Below are 23,973 nucleotides of genomic sequence, written 5' to 3'. Positions count from 1 at the left end.
GCTGGAGGTTATTTAGGAACTTGTGCTCTGTTTCTTTGGGGTGAGGATGCTGTGCAGGAGAGATGGCTCTCTGAGTAAGCGGTGTGATTTTAGCTCCTTGCTTGCTAAGGCTTTGCAGTGCTCATTTGCCTTCAACCATCTGGTCCTGCTTGACAAGTGGCTGCTGAGAATTTTTCCACAGAAGCTGAGAAAAAATGCTCACCCAGCCATGACTGCAGGATATCTGTGAAATGTCCTCGGGAGGCAGGAGGGGGTAGCCCATCCAATGAAATTTATGATAATATAATAAATATATAATACATAATATATAATATATTATATAAAGATATTATATATATTATATAAATATATTATAGAAATATATATAATATATATTATAGAAATATATATATTATAGAAATATATATAATATATATTATAAAATGCATTATGTTTATATCATATATAATATATAGTATATTGTAGAAATATAATAATAAATATATAATTATATAATATTGTAATATTATTTAAAATAGTATAATAAAAATTTATAATAAGTTCTTGAGATTTATTCTCCCTATGTAAAGGGAGAGTAAATCTCAAGGAATAGGCTTTTGCTCACCATGCAAAAGCAGCATGAATCTTAAATGATACTTAGCTTCTCAAAATAGGACTCTGGCAGCACTTTATGTTGCAAGTTTAACTTGCTTTGGCTGCTCTTGTTGGAAAGGAATTTGATCTTGGATGAGTAGCACAGATTTAGGTCAGATTCGTGTAAATAAATCTTCCTAAATGTGTGTCTGCTCCTGTGCTCAGGAATGTGTGGTAGCTGGGTGAATTTTAATGAGGAGTGTAAAACAGCTGGACGTTGAAAGCATTTTTGGTGTAATCACAGACATGGCTTCTCCTTCAAGGGAGCAGAAAAATCTGAAGAATTTGGTTGTCTTGTAAATTATGGGCCCTGAAGATGTGAGTTCCAGTCTGCTCACACTGATACCATGGTACATCACAAAAACATTGCCTTGCTTTGGGATTTATTTGTATCATTTTCCTTGTGGCACTGCCTTTTTCTTTCCTTTTTTTTTTCTTTTTTTTTTTTCTTTTTTTTTTTCTTTTTTCCTTTTCTTTTCCCCCCCTTTCCCCCCCCTTTTTCCACCCCTTTTTCCCCTTTTCCCCCTTTTTCCCATTTTTGCCCCCTTTTCCCTTTTCTTCTTGTTTTCCCCTTTTTCCACTTTTTTCCCTTTTGTCCTTTTTTTCCTTTTTCCCCTTTTTTCTTTTTTCCCTTTTTCTTTTTTCCCCTTTCCCCCCCCTTTTCTCTCCTTTTTTCCCTTTTTTCCACTTTTTTCCATTTTTCCCCATTTTTACCCCTTTTGCCCCTTTTCCCCCTCTTTTTCCCTTTTCTTCATTTTTTCCCCTTTTGTCCTTTTTTTCCTTTTTTCCTTTTTTCATTTTTTCCCTTTTTTCTTTTTTCCTTTTTTCCTTTTTTCTTTTTTCTGTTTTTTTTTATCCCCTTTTTTTCCCTTTCTTTCCACTTTTTTCCCTTTATTTTTCCCTTTTCCCCCTTTTTTTTCCTCCTTTTTTTTTTTCTTTTCCCCCTTTTTTCCCTTTTTTTAAAAAATTTTTTTCCTTTTTTTCTTTTTTCTCTTCTTTTCTCTTTTGAGACGTGCAGCCAGACAGTAACCACAGGCCTTGAGAAAACTGCTGGACCCCTGACTGAAACAAACCCCTGACATCACAGGTGTCTGCGTCTCCCCCTTGACTCCTATTAGAGTTGATGAAATAAAATAGGTGCTGCTGGATACAGCTTGTGTGAGCTCCCTCCTGGAATAAACTGCACCTCAAAAGTACTGGACAGTCCAGAACTGCTCAGATGAATCCAGGCTGCAAAAGTCTTTTGCTTGCATCATCATGGTTAAGTAGAAAAAGCAAAGTGTGGCACTCTCCCAGCAGCTCCCAAGATGATTTTAGGCAACTTCCTGCACTTCAGACTTTCATTTCCACCAGGCGTTGCCTATTCTACCTCTGGCTGTGTGGCTACACCCCCAGAGATGGAACAGACACCACAGAGCTGAGCTTTGCTCACAACAAACTCAGTGTCAGAGCAGAGTTTGGGAGCTGCTGTGCAGACTGAGCCTGCTTGAATCTGGTAGTGTTGTGGAAATTGATTGATTTATTTGCTCTGTTTCAATATAAATAAGTAAATCTGACCTGTTCTTGCTGTGCTTCCAGTTCCATATTCCCAGTAAGAGGCTCAAAGGTGTGATGGGAGTGGCTTTGAAGGCTGAAGCCACATTCCAGAGTGATTCCTGCTCATAAAGCTGAAATCCCCCAGTGCTCCTGCAGTGCACTCCTGGTTCTCATGGTTCCATTGCTTGAAAAATTCAAGTTTATTTCAAATAAATTTTGAGCTGTCAAAAGGCCTGAGACACTTGTTGGAAAATGGCAGCACTTGGTTTGGGTTTGAGCCACAATAATTCCTTGATTAATGAATTAATCAAATGATGATGGCTGCTGAATAATTGTAAGAAAAATATTTTGCAAGGAAAAAACCAATTTCCCTGGGGGCTCTTGGTGTTGATGAGTGTATTACAAAATATCTCTATTCTTCTGAGCAGTATGATTTAAAAAAATACAGGAAAAAACCCTACTTTTTTAGGGAAAACTTTGAAGCCCATTATCCACAGACTGTCTATGGATGAAATATTCAGTCACAGCTTGTTCACATCACATCCTGGCACTACTGTGACATTTTAAACACAGTTTTGGGCTATGAGACTTGGCTGGCCATCTCTCAAACCTTTGTTTTGTCCAGGACTATCCTCTTTTTCTGAGTATATTCGTTCCTGAATATTGTAGTTTGTAGGGAAAAACTGTGGAAATTAATTTCTAGATTTTGAGTTTAATTTGCAGTGATGTAAAAAGTGAACCAGCAATATATATTGGGATATGTCACAGCTCTAGAAGATAATATTTGCATGGAGGTGTTTCTTGGTTTTAGGAGTGGGTAAATCAGCTGAGATGGAGCAACTATAATTTACAGCCAATCTTAAGCCAGCCTGGGCTCTTGATTGCTTTTAAGTACAGAGGGACATGACCTCTCTTTCCATACAGAATTTTAGTTTTGTTTTTGTTTTTTTTTTTTTTTTTTTGTCAAGAGAGGTTAGTAAAGCATTTTTATATGTCCTTGTTTTAAGAAACTTTGATCTAATGGTGGTTTTCAGCCAGGTGGATCTGAGAAATGCAAGAGATCTGGAGAAAGACCTTTTGTGTCATGATTGCATTAGAGTTTCCAGACCAAAAACCTCAGCTAATAGACATGAACTTTAAAATCATGGTTAAAGTCCTGTTGGATAGCAATGTCTAAAAGACTAAAACTCCCCATAATTAGTTCTGTTAACAGAATAAATATTCTTGTTTATTGTTTGGGGTGGTTTTGTTGGTACCTCACTACTCATTTAGAATCTTTGACACCCATCAGGGGCACCTCTCTGTCACATTTGAGAACCATGACTTTGACTATTGGGGAAAAAAACACCCCAAAATTTATTATTAACCCTGGTGTTGTTCTCCCAACCCTTCCTTTACCCAGCCTTGGTGAGGTCTGTCCCCCTCTGCATTTCTCTGCTGCTTCAGGAACTTTTCACATTTTAGGAAGCCTCTGCAAATTGAGCGTATCTTCCTGAAAGCCTCTCCTGCCTTTTTCCTTCCTCAACCCCAGGTTTTCTCAAAGCACAGTGGAATTTATTTTTCTTGCTTGCCTCTGGCTGTTACGTGTTCCCTCTGTTGTTTACCTTGCAGGAGGGTTTTTATTTTGCCACCAGCAGTGGTTTTACAGTAAGTAAAAACACAGTACCAGAGTATAACACAGTTCCTTGTGTATTTAGCACATATTTCTAATGCTAATGCAGCATAACCTCATGTCTCTCTATTCATTAATATCACAGACCCCTCCAAAGAGAAAAGGTGGGTTATTTGTTAATAATACCATCAAACAAGATGCCATGAATGGCCATTGCATTGTTTTTATCATATGTAAAAGGAGAAAAACTAGTAAAAATAATGTTTTTGAAAGGAAACATTGTGACTGATAATTGGATATGGACTCTTCAATGTTGTACTGTGCATGTGTAGCCCCAAGAGTCAGGAAATAGGGAAGGAAAAGCTCCAGGAGGTTGAACACTCTGTCACTGTCATATTTTCTGAAAAATCCCTTCACCAGGATTTCTTCTCCTGGGAAGCCGGGAAGCCTCATAGAAAAATGAAAGCAATAATTATCTGATTGCTTCTCTTGTGTTTTGCTGCTTTGGCAAGTGGTTGGAGATTGTTTACCCAACATGTGAATTGTTGTTATTTAATGACCAATCACAGTCAGGCTGTGTTGGGACTCTGAAAGGAGTCCCGAGTTTTTCATTAGTATCTTGTTAAGCCTTCTGTCTGTATCCTTCCTCTATTCTTTAGTGTAGTTTTAGTATAGTATTCTTTCATATAATATAATATAGATCATAAATAATACTCATTTATGGGGGTAAAGGATGCTCCATGGAGCACAAGCACACATGCACCAAAAACCAGCTACTGTAGTGGGGAACATGGAGAACAAATCCAGGAGGAATGAGGCTTGATCAGGCTGCTGCTTAGTCAGCACTTTGGTTTTTATCACATTATCCTATTATTAAGTGGGAAGGTAGTAGATGGCTAGTGTTTACATTGACTATAAAGTTTTCATCTTAGTATGAGAGGATTTGTTGCATCTCTAGAATTTCCTCTTTTTAGGTAGAACACATGGGTAATATAAACCTAGTCTAGATAAAAACATTTTTTCTTGATGTGTTGATATTTTCAATAAATAATATTTTGGCCTTCAGACAAAAATTGTACAATAGTTTTCTTGAAGAGGACTCTAAAAAAATTAAAAATGTATTTGTTTTGTTCTCTCCTGCTGCATGCAAATAAGATTTTTCTGCTGCATGGGAAGAATGGGTTTCTTTTGGGAAGTGGTGCTACTTTTCCTTTCCTATAGGTTCTGTCCTCATTCAAATTTTACTGGGAAAGGCAAAGAAAATGTGGGCAGAACCTGGAAATGAGTTACTCAAGGCATGCTAAAACCAAACCAATAAAGCCAGAGCAGTGCTAACAAGTAGGGAGTAAGCTCAAAGATTTAAACAGTTGTTGGTTGTTTTGGTCTGTTGGATTTTTGGTTTTCATTTAATTTTCTTGCCAATGCTTGGAAGGGATGTTGGTTCTTGGTAGGAAATACAACCCTGACAAATTTAAGCCTGATAAATTTAATGCCTTTTTGTCTGATTGCAGCAAGAAGTCTTTGTTGGTGAAGCTGAGTTTCACCTTATTTCTGACAATATAAATGAAAACTAACCAGTGAGAATTTTCTCACACCCAAAATAAGTAAAACAAAAAGCCTTCTCTCCTGGGGATGCAGAGGCAAGCGCTGGAAAATTCTGCCCATCTGGGAAACATCTCAGAATATGATGAGCACAAATGTAGGGGAGAAATATTTTGCAGCTGTAGCTATAGCAAGAACAGGCACTGCCACTCCTGACTTTTGCAGTCTGTTGAGCTACTGTAAAAAAGCAGTGTTTTTATTACTGGCATCAGGAATATCTTCATCTTGAGACTCATATGAAAGAAAACAAACCACATTTTCAGATAACTGCTTCCCATGTCATTGTAAGAATCCTCTGTTGCTGCTCTCAATTACAATTTCATCATTTCAAGGCTTTGTTGAGAATTTTAGAAGCCAGAGTTGGTGTTTTAAGGTGCTTTAGGCCATATGAGCCCCTTTCCTTAGAAACACCTCAGAGAAACTGGGAATTCTTGCATGGCTCATTGCTATAATACATTCAGTATCAATTCCTCCTGCTGAAGAGCACAGTAAAAATGATACAGCATATTAAATGTACATCAAGTTAAATAATGTTTCTGCTGTTTTGATGTAGGAAAAATATGATCACAGGAAGATGCCTAGGAAGGCAAAACCTAGACTGCTGAGGGCTGAATCCCTTAAGCACCGAGGCAGAAGGAATGAGTAATTTTGTCAATAAAAACCCAGGATGTGAATAGCTGGAGTCTGGCTTGAGAACAAGGCTGTTTCCCAGTGATTTATGAAGTGCCTACACATTTGTCATGGCAGTCCCTGAGGCACAGGCTGGCAGTCCTTCCTCCCAGCCCCAAATGTTGGTTACCATTACACCCCACAGGACCACATGTGTCACTGCCAGCCTGTGCTGGGACAAGCTGGAGTTGTCAGCATGGGTGTTTGCATGAAATGTGCAGAAAGAAAAGTTCTGCAAGGTGGTGGCAGAACTCTCCGCCCTTCTGCTCACTGTAAAAAAATTGGGTTTTTTCAATTTTTTTTCAAATTTTCCATCATGAGCTGTTGCAGACTGCACTGTCCTGTGGGGCAGCTGGAAGAGGAGAGACTGACAATCCTTCCAGGGCTGTCAACCTTTCCACCCAGGGCTGCAGGGGCATCAGTCAATGATTTATAAACCCCTCTTTTACTCAGGGCTGCTCTGTTCAAGGCTCTGTTTGCTGTCTGGGCAGTTTCTCCCTCAGCTGTGCTGCTGCAGGGTTTCTGTGTTGGAGACAGGCAGTTAAACCTTCAGGAGGGTTGGGGCAAATTTGCTGAGTAAGCCACCAGTCAAGAGAACTGAAAAACCCACAGTGCACAAAGATAATGTTTCTCTAACTTGGGATCTGCAGCAGGGATGGCAAGCCCAGGGATCAGGAGTTTGTGTTCACATGGCATTCCAGCTGTCCAGACAGTGTGTTAGCTGAATAAACCAGACAGCAAAGGCAATCCTGGAGAGCTCTATTTGGACCTGAGCTCTTTATCATGGCTTCAGGGACACAAAGTTGTCCCAGAAAGATAGTTCTTTTATCTTCTCTTGCTAGGATATATTATAATATATAATGACTTATCCTAAATCATATATAATTATTTCTATATTACAATATTATAATTATGTAAGAGTACATAATTGTAATTATAATTTATAATATTATAAATATATAATAAATTGTAGTGATTTTTATTTATATTAGGTATATTATTTATATTTTTATTTTTTAAAAATAATAAACATATAATTAATTATACTAAATAATGTATAACTATTTATATACTATATTATAATTATATAATCTTGTATCACCACATATAATTATAATATTATAATTACAATTTATAATATTATATTGTAGAAGTTTATTTTATTATATCTTAGAAATATATAATAAATTATAATAATATTATTTATTCATGTTTATATGAAATATACTGTTTATATTTATGTTTATTTAAAATAAGACATATATTAAAAATTATACTAAATAACTATACTTCTACTCTTTAGTGAGGTCTTGATCCCCCAGCTAAATTGTTCCTGGCTCTCAATCATTTTGATGAAAGCCAGTTTGGATATATTCCTGATATATTCCTACTTTTCTCTGCTGTTTGTGTTGTTCATACAGACCTGTATTTATCCAGTGCAGAAAACAAACTCAGGCCAGCATTATTTGCTAGTTTTGCCATATTATTTATATCCTGTATGGGACCTCCACCATTTCCTTGTGATTCCTGAATCTGCTTTGCTAACAGAACCCCCCAGCTATAGATGCAAGCAAAACTGCCCTTCCAATGTAAAAATAATCATCCTTGTAAGAAGTTTTCCAGTGGGAAAAGCCTCCTTGCTAGTGTAAATACCTTCACAAAGTAATTTCTGCTGCTCTTGCCACAGTGGTGTAATTTGCAAGTCTTGAGCTGCTCTGTAGGAGGTTTAGTTTTCTGCTCTGGGAGAATTCAGGGCTCTAAGAGAGGTTTCTGTCTCCTTCCTTCAAGCAATTTTTACTACTTTGTCTCCTATTTTTTTTGCTTTCCTGATGCCTACACATCTTACCCATGTTTGAGGGTCTCTTAGGGGCTGTCTGCATGTTACATTAGATAGGACTTTATAGAAACACTGTTCAAGCTTTTCATTCTGCCAGGGGAGAAAAAAGAGTGAACAAAAACCTGTAAAGAAAGTGTGACATAGTCACAAGAAATACTCTTCAAAAATGTCACTATTAATCTACTAGTCCTGACAAAATTATTTTTCTTAAAACCCCTATTTCTTATAGTTACCTCTACTTTAAAGTAGCGAAGAGTCTTCTCTCTATCCCTTTCAAATTAAATAAACTCCTTTGCTTTCTGTCTTTCTTTGCCTTCATGCACAGTCCTGTTCTACTGATCATCTGCTAACAGAGAGTTTTCAGAGGATTGCCAAAATCCTATGAAATGTGTGAATAGCAGGAGAAAGACATCTAGGGGCAGTGTGAGAAAGCCAAGACACTTTTAGAAAGGTCAGCAAAAATTTCATCTCCTTGTTTGCTGATAGAAGTAGATTTTTGTGTCAAATCCAGGCTTTGCTTGGTGTTTCTCTGTGCCTTTGGTGAGTGTCCTGAATTTGAGTATCAGTTACTCTAAGGATTTGCAATCCTTCTGTAAAATGAAGGATTTTGTAGGTGAGACACAGAGGCAGAGACTGCAGAGAACAAATCAGTTACAAAAACAAGAAAAGAACTGAGGAGCCTGTCTCCTGCATTTACCTGGGGTTTTATTTGCTTGGGGCTTTGTCCTGTATAGCAAAACCTGATATTTCAGTCCTTGAGCCTCAGGGACCTCCTGATTCTCCCAATTATATATAAAAATGCTAATCCAAAACAAATGACAAAACACAGATCATCACACACTCCTCTTTTGGGGTTTTTTGGGGTTTTCCTTTGAATTTTTTCCCTTCCAGTTCTTGGATACCCCAGTTCTGTTTCTAGTAAAGCAAATCATTCAGGTTTTGGTGGAGCAACAAATGTGCTCACAGAGAAATGCTGCAAAATTATTTTTAAAAGTGCTCAGCCATAGCAATGATGAATTTTCTTCCTTCATTTCATCCAGGAGATTCTCCCTGCATGCCGTGGCTTATGGAGGCAGGAAGTTTGCTGCTGTCCATGAAGTTCTCTGCAGGGCCTCCATCTGTCTTCTGCTGTGATGGCTCTTTGGGCTTTCTCCTCCTTTTTTGCCTCCCAGGAAAATTAATTTAGCAGATTCCTTGATTACTCTGATTCAGCATCTCCAATTTTAAAATCAATTAAATTTCAAAGTGAACCACAATATCTCATTTTTAGAGCTCAGGAGAAGCTTACCATAAATTCTGGGCACTGCCAGTAGCTCCTGGGGGGAATTGCTGAGATGCAGACTCAAAAATTGTTATTGCAATTTACTGGGATGGGGAGAACAGCTATTCCCTGCTGAAATCCCTGACAATTATGGGGTCAAGCCCTGGGGTCAGTGAATTCCATGAGATTCCCACATTCATGACAAGAGAGAGACTGGTCCTACCCAGGCCAAGCATTTTGAAGCTTTCTAACATCACACTGAGCTTGTTTATATGTTTTTCAAGTTTTGTTCTATTTAAAAACATGTAAACATGAATGAATTTTGGTGAAATCCATGTGGGAACACAATCCCCTTTCTCAGTGCATATTTAACTAGCTGAAGAAGACTAGTTTGATGCTGAATTATTCATGAATTTAATATTTTAGAAAACAACTGCATGTATTTTTTAAAATGTGCTATTCCAGCCTATTCCTACATAGAGCTCTTTCACCTAATTCTGTTGAAAATGTGAGATAGCAGCAATTTTCTCTAAATGAAGATGGATGTGGAAACCCATTCACCTTGATAATGCCAGGCAGGAATTTACCTCGATGAATTTAGCACCTCTTGGAAAAGCAAACAACATCTCCGTGCCAAGGTGGTGACAACGAGTTGCCATTTAAACAGAAATATTGGACAAGTCAAAGCTGGTGCTTAACACTCCCCAGAAAATGACCTTTGCTGAGGTTGCTGCCCTTTGGCTGAGAACAGTTAAATACAAAGCAGAGTGAGATGTACTTTTGGTGAAGATGCAGTGCTTGCACAGATCCAACATCTGCACAGAAGTGGCACAGCTGCAGAGCCCTGACTTCAGCAGCAGCTCTGTTTCCTAAAGCTTGCAGGGCTCAGTGATGTTCCTCCTGCCAGAAAATGTTATTTTGTGGTTGGTAATTTGGCTCCTGGTGGTGTACAGCACTCTGTCCAGGTGCTGCTAAAAATATGGCCCTTCATTTTCTTCTGGCAGGTTAGAAGAGTAAGGAATATTTATAAGGTGTGTTTTTTCCCTTCCAGTTAAAATGTGCCACCCTTGAATAAAAAGAGGAATAGTTTGGAGTTTTTTTTTACTATGATGCTTACTTTAGGTTAATGTTGATTTTCCATCAGGCCTTGAACAGCTTGGTGAAAGCTTTCCTAAAAATAGGAATTATCTGGAGATTGCTTGCATCAGAGGGCTAATGGGTGGTTGAAAGCTTGACATAAGAAATAAACTGGAAATTTGATGTTCTTGTCTCAGCCCCAGTGATTTTTGGCAAAACCTCCCATTGCTTAGTAGCTGGATGGTTTGCATCTGTTTTACTCCTCTCCTGTTGGAATAACTTGACAAAGCTGCTTATTTCTCCCTGCAGAGGAAATTACCCTCACTGACACAACTTTAATTTTTTATACTGATTGAGCATGATATCCCTCTTTCCACAGAGCTGCCAGCCCATGACTGCTGCGAAGAAATGAATTTATTCTGCTGGAACTTCTCAGTGAATTCAGATGTTTGCAGGTAAGTGGACACCAAATCACTGCAGGATGACAATGCTAAAAGACAGAAATGCATTTTTTCAGGCACTGGTTTTCAAAGCTTTTCAAGGTACGGTTTCTTTCTCATTGATCTCTGAAGGCCTAAATAGTGGTTACAATTTCCAGATTATTTGTCATCTCTAACAGTTCAGAACCCTTTTTGAATCCCTTTGTGATCCGTAGTTTGAGAAAAATAATACTTTACAAAACAATCTCCTGGTGAGCAGCTTCCACCAAAGATTACTGTGATTAAGGAATAACTCCTTGACAATAGTTTATTAGTTTTTGAATTTCTCAAATCTTTTCCTCAGAGCAACCTAGAGAGCTGAGCATCACAATGACTGTAATACATAATTTAAGCTATTATTCTCTAGACTGAATGGTGATGTAGAATTCAGTAAGTCAGAAGAGATTTAATTTTTTAGTTTATTGCTGCCTGCACGAAAGCTTTCCTTGCTGCAAAGAGAAGACAATTAGATTCCTGAGGGGCACAGTAATTTGCAATTGTATTCATTTGTAAAACAGAAACAAATGTCAAGCCTTGTACAGCATAAAGGGCATGGGGCCCTCATAATGGGGCAAAAAAAAGATAAACCTTGTAACTTGCTAATAACTTCATTTGTGTGCTTAAACAAGGCAAAAAGGATGATTCTGCATGCAGTGGCCCTGTAAGAAATTGATGAACTTGAACTACACTGATAGAGAAGGCTTTATACACCTCTTGTCAAGATTTTAGAATGATGTACTGGTGACAGAAATGTGAAGTACTAACACTAATAATGCCAAAGGAACATCCTATTGAACATTCCACTGTGCAGCACAAGGCGGGTGACACATAATTCACTGAGGACTGCGTTGATAGTAGCAGATAAAATAATGTATTTGAGTTCAGGTTGTGCTGAGATTTATTTTCCCAAGATGGGAGTTTTGATATCTGTTATCTCTCCATTTGAAATCTGTTATCTCTCCATTTTGCCAAACAAAAATCCTGGATGCTTGCTTTTTACAAAGGGCTACCTGTGTTCTGTAATAGAATATATTAAACTTCATTTCTGCTGTGCAATTTTATGGCATTTTCTATTTCCTTAATGAAACCTGTTAAGGAAAGAACATTAATAAAGAAAATGATGTTTAACTGTATGATCTGTGTTGGAACCTGCAAGGAAATGTTAGAAAGGAGAGAGGAAGATATTATTGGAGAAAAGAGAACTTTCCAGCCCTTTACTTTGTGTGTGAATTACTTAGTCCTGAGGTATTGAAGGCAACTTTTAAGAAGTGAATGCCTTGTCTTGCACTTCTTGGCCTGGATTTGCAGAGCATTTAAATATATGATAGGTTAAGAAATACTAGGTAAATTGACCTTGACACAAATTTTAAGCAAAGCCTCTGATTCAGGGCAACTTTTTGACGGGTTTTTTGAAGTATCTGAGCCAGCTTCATGAAAATGCCTGATCACACAGAGCTAAGTGGGAGCAGTGGAAGGGACATGTGGATGTCCCTATCTGGTCATCCAAAAATTAAGACACAATATATGTTTGAAAAAGAGCAAAAAAGTTACCTGAGTCTAGGCAGACTGACTGTAAAAGCCTTTTTTTGGCCACAAATTTTTAAGCTCTCTCTCCCAGAATACAGATCTGTATCCTAATATCTTATTCTCAAGCAGAAGCCATTTGGGTTATTCAAAAGGAGAAAACTGTTATCACACTAAATGATTGGAAAAGTTTAATGCTGAAGCAATTTGTTTCAATGGCAGAATTCCCCTGGATTTTTGAGTGAACAGAAATGTGTCTCATACACTAACTCAGCCTTTGTCTGGTGCTGCTGCTTCTCTATTCTGCCATTTTAGCCAACAATTTGTTCCAGCATAAAATGACCATAGAGAAGCTTTTTTGCAGCAGATTTAGAGGCTGACGGAGGCTTGGAATTTTAGCTCTGTGATTCCATTGCTTTAGCCATGCCATTCCAGGACACAGCTGTCACCATCACATTTTCTGAAAAACCCCTTTGCCCAGGATTTCTCTCCTGGGAAGCTGAGAAGCCTCAGAGAAAAAGGAAAACAATCATTATCTTATTGCTTCTCCTGTGTTTTGCTGCTTAGGAATGTGTTTGGACTTTGTTTACCAACAGGTGATTGTTTCACTGGTTTCATGTGAATTGTTTTGACTCAATGGCCAATCAGTGCCAAGCGGTGTTGGGACTCTTGAAGGAGTCATGAGTTTTCATTATTATCTTTTTAGCCTTCTGTAAGTGTTCTTTTAGTATTCTTTAGTTAAGTATAGTATTATTTTATATATTATAGTACAATAAAATAATAAATTAGCCTTCTAAGAGCACAGCCACCTACCCAGCGTTGGGTCGTACTCCCAGATGAACCGCTTGGTCAGGAACCGCACCACGAGAGCTGCAGGGACACAGAGATTTCGGGTCAGAAGGGCAAGACATCAACTCAACAGATTGTTTTATAGCTTTCCCAGCAAAGTTTTCCATGTGAGTGGACAGGTAGCAGGTCCCCTGAGATGTCAGCAGGAGTCAGGGTTCCTTATTGGGGCACTTGAAAACTTTTCGCTGTTTGTGGCCCATTTCACGCTTTTGGATAGCAGCAACAGAACAGCCCAAAACAAACAAACCAAAAAACTTTTTGCAACATTAAAGCCACTGCTTTGGATGCTTTAGGTATCCTATAACCAGTGGGGAAAATGTTGGTGGTTTTAGAAGCAGCTTTGACACTTCAAAATGAGGGGTTGATCAAAATAACTTTATTCTTGAAAACTTGCCTTTGGATGGTAAACCTTGTAAGGCAGAAATAACTGGCTAAATAGCTTCCTTCTCTATTTTGGCATGCCTTCCTTGTAACAGTTTAGTTCCCACATTTTGCTACTTGAAGAAAACATTAAATATTTCAAACCAATGGTCAGCACATCCTATTAATCAATTTGCAGAAATAGAAAAACAAGTTTAAATTTTGGAGCACCAGACAGGTAGTTCTTAACGGATAGGATCTTCTTCTTATAGGATAAGATCTTGCTACTTATATTCTTGCATTTAAGTTTTTCTATCCCTCTAAACCCTTTAAAAATAACTTATATAGACTTTGGTTACTCTTGAATTTAGAACCAAGGAGTGCTTTAAATTTCTAGTGATGCAAATGAATCATGTACCCCTGCAAACCATCCACAATCCTTTCTGCAAATGAAGCAGAGATATCACTGCACAAGCTAAGAGTGCTGCAATTACAGCTGCAGGAAAACTCTTCCTTGTAATCAAAACCATATGATTGTTCCATCTTTTGGTTGCAGGTGGACAGTAAAACCCAGTTGTGATCCTTTTCAAAACTGAAACCAGGAGAATGCCTTCCATCCTAGACTTCTATGCCCAACAGTAGGATAAGGCAAGAGTCTGCAGAATAAATCTGATGAATGAAGATTTGCTTAATCAGACAATCAGAGTATTAGCTTTAAGAAGATTAATATACCTCCTTGTACTTGGAGGGGTAATAAGAAGCTGATCCTTAGGAAATGAGATCACCACACAAGAAGCAATTTAAAGTTGGTGTTATTTTAAGTTTCTATTTTCCTTAGGAAATCTTATTTTGATTTTTTTTTTGCTTAGGCTTTGCTGAAATGCTGCCCTTGATCCTCAGAGTAGATGTGTCAATTCTTAGTCAAAGTAACTTTTCAAGTCATGGTTCTCAACCTGAATTCCATAAGAAAACAAAAACAAGATGACCTCTTTGCAGCTGATTTCCCATCCATGGTAATGTTGCACCAGGAATTTTTTTTAATGTACTTATTATCATAGCTGGAATAGTTCAAGCACCTTGTTGCTTTGAAAGTTTGGTCATGATTCTTCTCTAATTGCTAGTAATAGATTCTCTCTTACTAGCTTCTTTGTCAAGGACAGATTTTAAAAAATTAAACAGATTTAAAATTACTTAAAACAGATTTAAAAAAATCAAACAGATTTTAAAATTTATTTTAAAAAATTAAAGATTTTAAACATGTTTCCACAGCCATACTCTGAAGGAGAAGCAGTGATGAGCTACCTGTGTGGCAGAGCCTGAGCCTGAGCCTGGACCTGGAGAAGCTAATGAAGAAAGAGTAAAGGTAGAAGAACCTGTCCAACTGTTTTTATACTTAAACATGGTCCCCCTATTTATTATAACCTTGTACTTGTAAATGGAAATTGCTGCAGAGGGCAGTAGAAATGATGGAGGGGATTGGAAGTTTGTCAAGCATGACTAAGATCACAGAGAGAGCTCTGAAGGGAAAGAAGAAAAAGAGCTGGTTTTGGAGGTGCCCAAATATAAGAGATTAAAAGGTGACAAACTATAAGAAGCAGAACTGGGCTGGAGGTGCTCAGATGAGCCTAGGAGGAGAAATGCAGGTTGCATAACAACCCCAGAGTACACAACCCACCGTGATTACAAAGGATGAAATGGTGCAGGCGTGCAGCGCTGCAGAGGTGACGAATCAGAGATCACAGGTGTAAGCTCTGCTGAGGAGGGAGAGCTAGGCTGTATTTATCTCCAGCACATGCAGATACATAAATAATGACATGTTTAGGAGGGTGCAGAGCTAAAGAAAGAGGCGTGGGAGGTGGCTGCCATGCAGGGTCAGATGGCAATCAGCCTCTCTGCTGGCAGACCTCAGAGGGGAGCACAGAAAGCACAGTGAGCTGCTTGCTGGGCACTGCTGCCAATGAAATATTTTTATAAGTATTTTCCTTTTCTCTGGGCCCAGTGAAGGGAAGAAAACACCCCATTATCACAACCCCAGTTCCAGAACCATGTGCCCTGTGTCTGTTTTGGGGCACCTTGGGGCTGTGTAGGGCTGCTGCTCCTCCAAGCTGGCTCTGCTCAGCCTCCCTGCTTCTGACCCAGTCAAATTCCTTCAGAATGCTGCTGCTCTCTGTCATGGCAGTGGTCACAGCACATCCTATGAAGCTTTTCCCTTCCACACATTTTTATGAGGCTGAAGATTAGCAGCTAGCTGCATTTCACAGATGGGGAGCGTGAGAGGCTCTTGATCCAGAGCCTGCTCTGTTTATAAGTATTTCAGACCATGTTGGATGGGAAATATCTTCACTTTTGCCTCATTAGGGGTGCTCAGCAGATGGGCCTCTGCCATCCAGTGGGGTATTAAAGCAATGTATGGGGCTTTGCTGCCTGATTTGGCTGAAAATAGACAGTGAGGGAAGAGCTGGGAAAGGCATCCAAGTGCTTGGGCTGTGAGTTGGAGTCCAACTTGCTGGCTGGTGCCTCCTGCCCCAGCAATGATCCCCTGGAGCAGGGGTATTGCTGGAGCCAGGCTGTTTGTGTTGAGCTCACGTCCTGCCAGATTACATCACTTTGCTGTAAAATAGCTCTGCCAGCAGAAGAATCAGGAGTGAGGATATCAGCAATTCACTAGGCTTGGAGCTGGAGCCGTCAGATTGCTGCTGCTGGCTTAAATGATGCTTTGGGCAAAATAATAAAATCCTCCCCGTGTCTTTAGTAATGTTGCATAAAAGATGAGTTGAGATGGGCATTACTTCCCTCTCACCTGAGCAAAGGTGTGTGTACTGTCTGACCAGTCGGTTTTACTCTAATGCTAATAATGAGCCAAAAATAACCCAACAGACTAAAGAAAACCAATCCAAATGCTGGGTTTTGATTCAAAATAACACTGAGACCGAGACTTTCTGACACACATTATTTTCTGATTAAATTAAGTGACTAATTCCAATATTCATATTAAAATGTCCATTTCCACTGCTCATCCTCAAATTCGTTTTGAAGCAGCCCAGGCTCAGATTGATGCAGTAGTTAACAGGAGTGAACTTCATGGCTCTCCACCACTCCAGGCTCTTCCCTGAACACTTAGAGCTTGTGAAACACAAGAACTTGCAGGCTGGGAAGGAAAGAATCTCCCACAGGCTGCCTTGTGGGTTCCTGCTGTGCTGTTTGGAGACATGGCCATCACCAAGGGGAGCTGATGTAACGTCCCAGCAAAGGAAGAACAGACTCATGTCTCCTCCTGCCTTCCCTGACACCCTCACTTCCAACTCAGCTGTTTTATACAGGGCATAAATTAGGGTAGGACTTGGCACAGGACTTTCATTCACTCATGTTTAAAACTTCTGCCTTAGAAGTTATTCTTGGAGAAGAATCATGACAATCTGTCAAATGCATTTGCAGTGCAGCTCCACTGAAAACAATGAAGTTATACCAGGATTTAACATGGCATATAAACCAAGGTTATCAACCACATAATTAATCAATTTCTTTCAAACTTGTGCGGCTAAGTCCCTTGCTCAGCTTTAAAAATCCCATTCCATATATTTTGGGACTTTTTTTGTGTGTGTGTGATATTTTGCATCTTGCTTTAGATCTTTGTTTGGATTTAGTAACATATAAATGCTCTAGCTAAATTTACAATCTGTCTGAACACATATCTCTGTGGATTTGGTATCATTCCAGCTAATACAAGCTGAGTTTTCTGGGGAAGAAAGGAGGGAGGGTTTTATTTGAAAAACAACCCTCTTCCCAAAAAGTTACAGAGTTCAAAGTTATTCTAAGAAAAATAACAGTTTTCCACAGTGAAATAAATGTATGATTACTCTTTTATGCCATGAGAATTTTCAGCTATAAAAACGGTCTGAAAGTAGTCCCATTATTTAACTTATCAACAAGTCCATTCCTGGTGCCATGATGATGTGTCATCAGTAAACCACACTTGGCAGGAGGCACCAGAGTGGTTAAAACCAAAGGTTAGAGTGATCAAAAGGCACTTTCAGAAATGAAGTATTTCACTGTTTCTTAAAATATATATTTTTTTTTAGAGAGCTCATCCCCCATTCACCTTCTCAGAGGCCCTTTGGGTATTGGAATTTCAGCCCCCCTGGAAGATGGGGTGAGTTCCTGCAGGATGGCAGTGCTCTGGATTCTGGTAGATGATGTTCTGCCTCCTTAAACAGTTTTCTGTCCACCTTCAGGAAATAATGGTTTGTTTCAAAGGCAAAACCGTGAGGATTTAATTTGCTTCTGGAAGTGCAGGTCGTCTGGGGGTGTCTGTGTGTGGGGGAAAGTGTGAACTTATAACGCAGAGTCCTTTTCTGATGCATCAGGGATGGATGTCAGCATGCACTCATTGCCTTGCTCTGCATCCGTGGGCCTGAGTTTGAGTCAGCTCTGATGGGATCTCTGTGATGTGGGGATGTGAGGGCTGGGTGAGACACCAACAGCAGCACCTCTCTGCCTCCTCCCCTGGTTTGCTCACCATGGCCACCTCTGATGTTGGGACCTGCTGCAGTAAACTGGAGTTTTCCTACAGTAAATGTAATGGAGCAAAGCAAGATCAGTGAGAAAAATAATGGAGAATTCAATGAAGCATAAAAATATTTTGTTCTACACTGCCTTGCTGTTTAAAACTCTGCTTGTTTTAGGCATTTTTAAGTCACTGTCTCAAGCAGTGAACTGTTCAGAAAAATTCCTGTTTATGATATTTTTTTCTTTAACAGCACAGGGAGGTCCTCCAGTGACTGCCAATGTAAGTTCAAAAGTATGTATACTTTAATATCTAAAGATCAATTAAACATAAATACCAAATGTATATGTTCTTATATATACCACATAGCAATTTATGTGCAACAGTGTGTGTGTATATGCAGGTGTATATATACAGTGCTATAGCAAATACAGCCAGGATTGAACAGCTGTGGGATGAAATGCGCTGCCTTTGCCTTTCAGGAGGTTTCACTGTGTAATGCAAGCCTTTTTTCTTCAGTGGTGATGGAAAAGACTTCAGTTCTGTGGATTCAAGCAGCAGGAGTGGCTCAAATGTCTTTTTGTTCTGGTGGAATATAAAAGGACCGGAATACCTGTCTCGAATATCTCAATTCCCACTTGATCATGGTTGAAACCACCATTCCACATTCAAGTATTTCAAAGCCACTAATAAGCTTTCAAATGTACAATATTAAGCACTGCAGATTGGATTTATCTTTACAGTGAATAATATTTTACATGCAGAATGTGATGCAGCAGAACTCCAAAGGCTGTTTCAGATAATAATTCAGCAGGTTGTCCAATTAGATGTCAATAATTGACCTTCTTTTCATGAGTTGTTTGGAGAGAGTATCCTACTGTGGAAGAGACAAAGAGCACACTCCTGCTCAGCTCTGCTTTTTTGCAGTCTCCATCAGGTCATTCATGTTCCAGCCTGAGTAAATATCAGTGTATTTCATGCTACTGTCGCTTTTCAATTTCTGCTACAAGGTTTTGGGGAGTATTTCTTCTGTTAGTGGCAATTTCCATCCATCTCGGACGTAATTGCATTTTGCTGCTGTGGGAAATATGCAGTTTTAGGAACTGAGTGGAAAGAGCCTGGGGAAAAATAACCTGTTCCAGGGAGTTTGTCTGAAATTCTGGAAGTCCATGGCACAGTGTATTTACATATTGATCTCAGCGGTCTTCATAGGAGACTGAGCATCTTTGTATTCTCCTCTGGATAGTTCCTGACTTTTTTATTGATTAGTAGTCACTCATCCCATCCTCACTGAACAGGAGGATTTTTGTTGTAGTGTTCTCCCCACTGCTTTCAGTGTTCAAGGTATTTTTTTACAAAGGTTGCTGCATATGGAACTCAAGCAGGAGGCTTAATTTACATTACATTACTCCATTCCATAACATATAATTTCAGATTAAGGTTGTTTATTTCACATGAGTGTTTATTGCACTCATGTGAAAGATAAGTTATCAGACTGGTGTGTTGAATGGTTTTGATCATTTTAGGGTAATATCCACACTTGTATAATTTCCCTCTCCTGACTTCATTGTGTAACTTGTTCTGTCACCCCATTTATGAAATCTAAAATTTCTGGTGTGCTATTACTAACCCATATGTGTTGGAACTCCGGTTACTGAGAATTTCAGACTTTCTGTGCTGAAAAGCACTGACCCCCAAGAGAGCACTGCATTTGACCTGAAGGTATGGAGAAAACTTCCAAAATTGAATGATAAAACTAAGTTTATAAGTCTGTAGTTTGAATAGAAGTGTGTAATATCATATAGTAGAAAACTTAAAGTTTTAAAATATAGTAATATATATATAAAACAAGATAAAAATTTTAAAACAGAAGCTAATCCTTCTTCTCTACCTTCTTCTTCATAAATTTTAGTATTATGTAATTACATAAAAATTCACATTATGAATCACAAGTAGTTAGTTATTAAGTTAAAAGTAAAAATAATTGAAGTTTAATTTCTTAATTAGACAATTTATCCTTAAAAACGCTTATAAAGAGAAAAATACAACTCCATTTTTTAATTAGTTAAAGCACTGTAAAACTCACACTTAAAAAAACTATAATAGAGAGTGGCCATAAACACATGGCTGGTGCTGAGGTGGGGGTTTTTGTTTTGTGGTGATTTTTTTGTATTGGTGGTGATATTGCTTTTTTGGATGGTTTTTTGTTCGTTTGGTTTACTTGGGGTTTTTTTTTGTTTTCTTTTGGGGTTTCTGGGATTTTTGTTTGTTTTTTTGGTTCTTTTGCTTTGGTTATTTTTTTTGTTTTGGGGGCTGTTTTTTTTTTCTGGGAGAGTGGGTTTTTTGTTGGTTTTTTGGTGTTTTTGTGCTTTTTTTGTTTTTGTGTTTTGTTTTGGGGTTTTTTGGGGGGTTTTCTGGGTTTTTATTTAGGTTTTTTTTTTTTTTTTTTTGGTAGAGGAATGGGTTTTTTGTTGTTTTTCTGGGTTTTTTTCAGGGTCTCTTCCAGCTTTTGGTCTGATCTCTGCTCTCTTCCCTCTCCCATGCTCAGAAGCCAAGAGATGAGTAGGAAGAACAGGAATAAAGGAGAGAGAGGTGAATTTATTCCCTTCTTAGTGCACACATCTGGGGAGGGCTGCAGGGGCCAGGAGAGGGGGCACAGTCTCATGCACGAAGGACATGAAGAAATTTTTCCAACAAAGTTTAAAAAGAGTTTTTTGTGAGACCTTGGCCAGGGAAGGGACTGGTGAGCAGGGTCCAGCTGCTCTGTGAGAGCATCCTGGCTGCCAGCAGCAACCTGGCCACAAATCCCAGCCCTGCCCAGGGGGAAACTGCTCCTCAGGAACTCCAGGAACCAACCTGCCTCCTCCTGGGGTTAGGGCTTGATAGTTCTGAGGGCTGGAGATATCCAACATCTTCCCTTCTGCTGCTCTTTGTCATGACCAGAACATACCGCGTCAAACAAAAAGACATTTGTATGTTCTGGTAATGACAAAGTCACTCTGGAAAGGCACAGCTTACTATTTGCAGCTTAGAGTAAGTCAAAATGCTTAAAAAATTACAGTTTTATCAGGCTCTGGTGAGTCAGTTTGAATGGGAGGGCAGTTGGCACGCTGAGTGAGTAAAGCCGCCGGCATTAATGCTGGATCACTGCCTGTACTTGTAATCTTCACAACACAAAAAGTGCTCTTGTCAGAGTGCCTTGCTCTGCCAGTGTTTCACTGAGTGTGGAGCAGCACAAATGGCGACTAGAAATGTCATAAAGACATGCAGGGCTCTGTATTTCATGTTGGTAGACAGCACTGGGTGTTTCTGTGTGGTCAGAGTCTGAACAGAGTAGCTGTCACTCTCTTCTCCTCAGCCTGACTGTAATAATTTTCTTGTCTTATTTTCACTTATATCAATATACTACATCAAATGAGACTTCAGCTTGCATCAAACTAAAAACAAGCTGTTCTCTGGCTTTTTATGTGATAAACTTATTTTTTCTTTGCTTTCTTGATTTGGCTCCATGGGGATCTCAGACAACCTGGAAAAGCTTTGCATTGTGATTGCAACCCAGCTAGAGCAGGATATTCAGGAAGATTTTGAAAGATCATTTGTCCTGTGCCATTTCCATCTTTCTTTGACAGTGGGGCTTAGGTGAACACCAGAAGTTTGTACCAGCCCTATTGATTGATGACTGATGGTTGAATCAGTTGATGGATGCAGGCCTAGAATGTCACAGGAAGATGAGGAATTGAGGCAACAAAATACATTGAAAACTGACCCATGGATTTTTAATGATCCTCCCTTTTTTTTTTTTATGAGTCTGATGACGTAAGCTTTGATAAATGTTGCATCTTTTTAACACAGTGCACAACAGAATATTTAGGGGGACCCATCTTTTTCAAAATCAGATATTACTCTCATATTTTAGCTATGCCCTTTTTTTTTACCCTCCCTCATTTTCTCTGTATTGTAAAGACACCTGTTCCTGTTATTTGCTAGCCACCTGGAATCTTGAACTTTTGTTTGTACCAGGAATTTAATTTTTTTTAAAGAACAAACAGCTTTGCCTTTACACCTGGAGAATTAAGATACACAGCAGGAGGAGCAGAGAGGCTCTTTAAGAGGTATTTCCACAGTAGGGTTTGCAATGCTGCAGGATGATAAAATGGAATGATAAAAACACTGTGATCAACAACTGAAGTGAAATGGAAGGCAGGCACAAGATGTGGACCACATCTTTATCACAGTAAAAATAAATGTAAAGTGTAGAAATGGTTAGCTGAAGACAAGAGGTCAGTCTGAGCAAAGGTTTCCTAACATGCTGATGATGATGATTGTTCCTGGAGGCAGAAAAGTGATCCCAGGGGATATGGAATTGGTAGGTACCTAATGCTTTTCTGCATTTATCCATGCTGAATAATGAGTTGTACCCCAAAAGTCTGAGGTGCTATCTCAGAGTATCTCCCCAGCATCACTTTTCTTTGGTGGAGCAGCTTGGAGGAACGGGTGTGGGTGGAGAGCAGCTCTTCATGAAGCACCAGTGAGCAAAGGCTGTTTGTGTCTGAGCCTGCCTGGTGACCTGCCAGGGCCCACATCCCTGCTCATCCCATACAACCTCTGTCAGGGGGAGGATAATTAATCCCAGATCCTGGAAGCAGTGATTTCCTACAAGGCCATGTCATAATGGACAAAGATAAATACTGCTGAGTGAGGCAGCCAGGGCACTACAGAGGGCTGTGCTTGGTTCCCAGTGCTGGTGACAGCACAAAATGAATTTAAACTAATTCATTGTTTTGATAAACAACTATCATCTCCTATCTCTGGCTGCAACTATGGTTTTATGAGCACCCATTTGGTGCCTGTAATAATGTAGGGGTTATTCTTAGCCTTCTGCTTGGAATCTGGACACACAATCCTGGGAACTGTTCAGAGTAAACTTTAAAATTATGTGTGTGTGTGACAGGGGGAGAAGCATGATCTAAATTTAAATGGTAAATTTCTGCTTTCATTCTCAATGCTTAAGGGCATTCAGCTAATAAACATTGCATGGCTTCAAACAAAATAAGAGCCACAGTAGTAGATAATGGGTGCTGTAAAACCTCTGAGTTATCTCAAGTCTGAAACTTGGAGGATTAACATAACTTAGTTTATGATGTTCATCACAGCTGCCAGGAGACCTGGCCCTGCCTCCCCAGAGTGCAAGAGCTAAAGGGAGTGCTCAGCTGAGTAATTAACTGTACTTAGTTAAAAGCCTGCATTAAGAGGGAGCTTTTCTACATTTATCCATGCTGAATAAAGAGTTATACCCCTAAAGTCTGAGGTGCTATCTGTGTGAGATTCTCTTGTCCATGGAAATTACACAGATAAGAACTATAACAAGTCATATATTCAGGGCTCTTTCAGTCATTATCTCATGCAGTGGTTTATCCACTTTGAAGTGACCTTAGTGATGGGATTTTCTTCATTCCTTTTACATGAGGCTGAAAACATCAAGTTCCTGTTTGCTCCAGGGGGACTTTAAGATCTCAGGGCAGTTTCACAAGGGGATCTTTCCTTTCAAGGAGCCTCCCCTCCATCATGAAGCTTGGTAGATGCACACCACCACAGTGCCAGGGGCTCAAAGATCATGCAGCTCTAAATTTGCAATTATGATGATATCAGCTGTGGCATTCACATTTTCTGAAAAAATCCCTTCATCCAGGATTTTCTCCTGGGAAGCTGAGAAGCCTCAGAGAAAATGAAAACAAATTCTTATCTCATTTGCTTCTCCTGTGTTGTGCTCATCTGGAATGTGTTTGGAGATTGTTTACCCACAGGTGATTGTTTCATTGGGTTCTGGTGTGAGTTGTTTTGACTCAATGACCAATCAAGGCCAAGCTGTGTCAGGACTCTGGAGAGTCACGACTTTTCATTGTTATCTTTTTAGCATTCAGTAAGTATCCTTTCTGTATTCTTTAGTATAGTATTCTTTAATATGATATAGTATCATATCATAAATCAGCCTTCTGAGAACATGGAGTCAGATGCACCATTCCTGCCTTC

General features: G+C 39.2%; 1 protein-coding gene across 1 annotated transcript in view; it reads right to left on the bottom strand.

The window, feature by feature from the left end:
* The window catches only part of RERG (RAS like estrogen regulated growth inhibitor), a 90,929-nt gene that overhangs the window by 6,591 nt on the left and 60,365 nt on the right, over nt 1–23,973 (bottom strand). The window contains exon 3 of the mRNA XM_063153784.1: nt 13,044–13,100. Coding sequence (XP_063009854.1) covers nt 13,044–13,100 — 57 coding nt within the window. The remainder of the gene's footprint in view (nt 1–13,043; nt 13,101–23,973) is intronic.

This window comes from Melospiza melodia, chromosome 4 (assembly GCF_035770615.1).
Source record: "Melospiza melodia melodia isolate bMelMel2 chromosome 4, bMelMel2.pri, whole genome shotgun sequence".
Taxonomy (NCBI): Eukaryota; Metazoa; Chordata; class Aves; order Passeriformes; family Passerellidae; genus Melospiza; species Melospiza melodia.
Note: the sequence above shows the minus strand (reverse complement) of the source record. Positions and strands in the feature narration are given on the sequence as shown.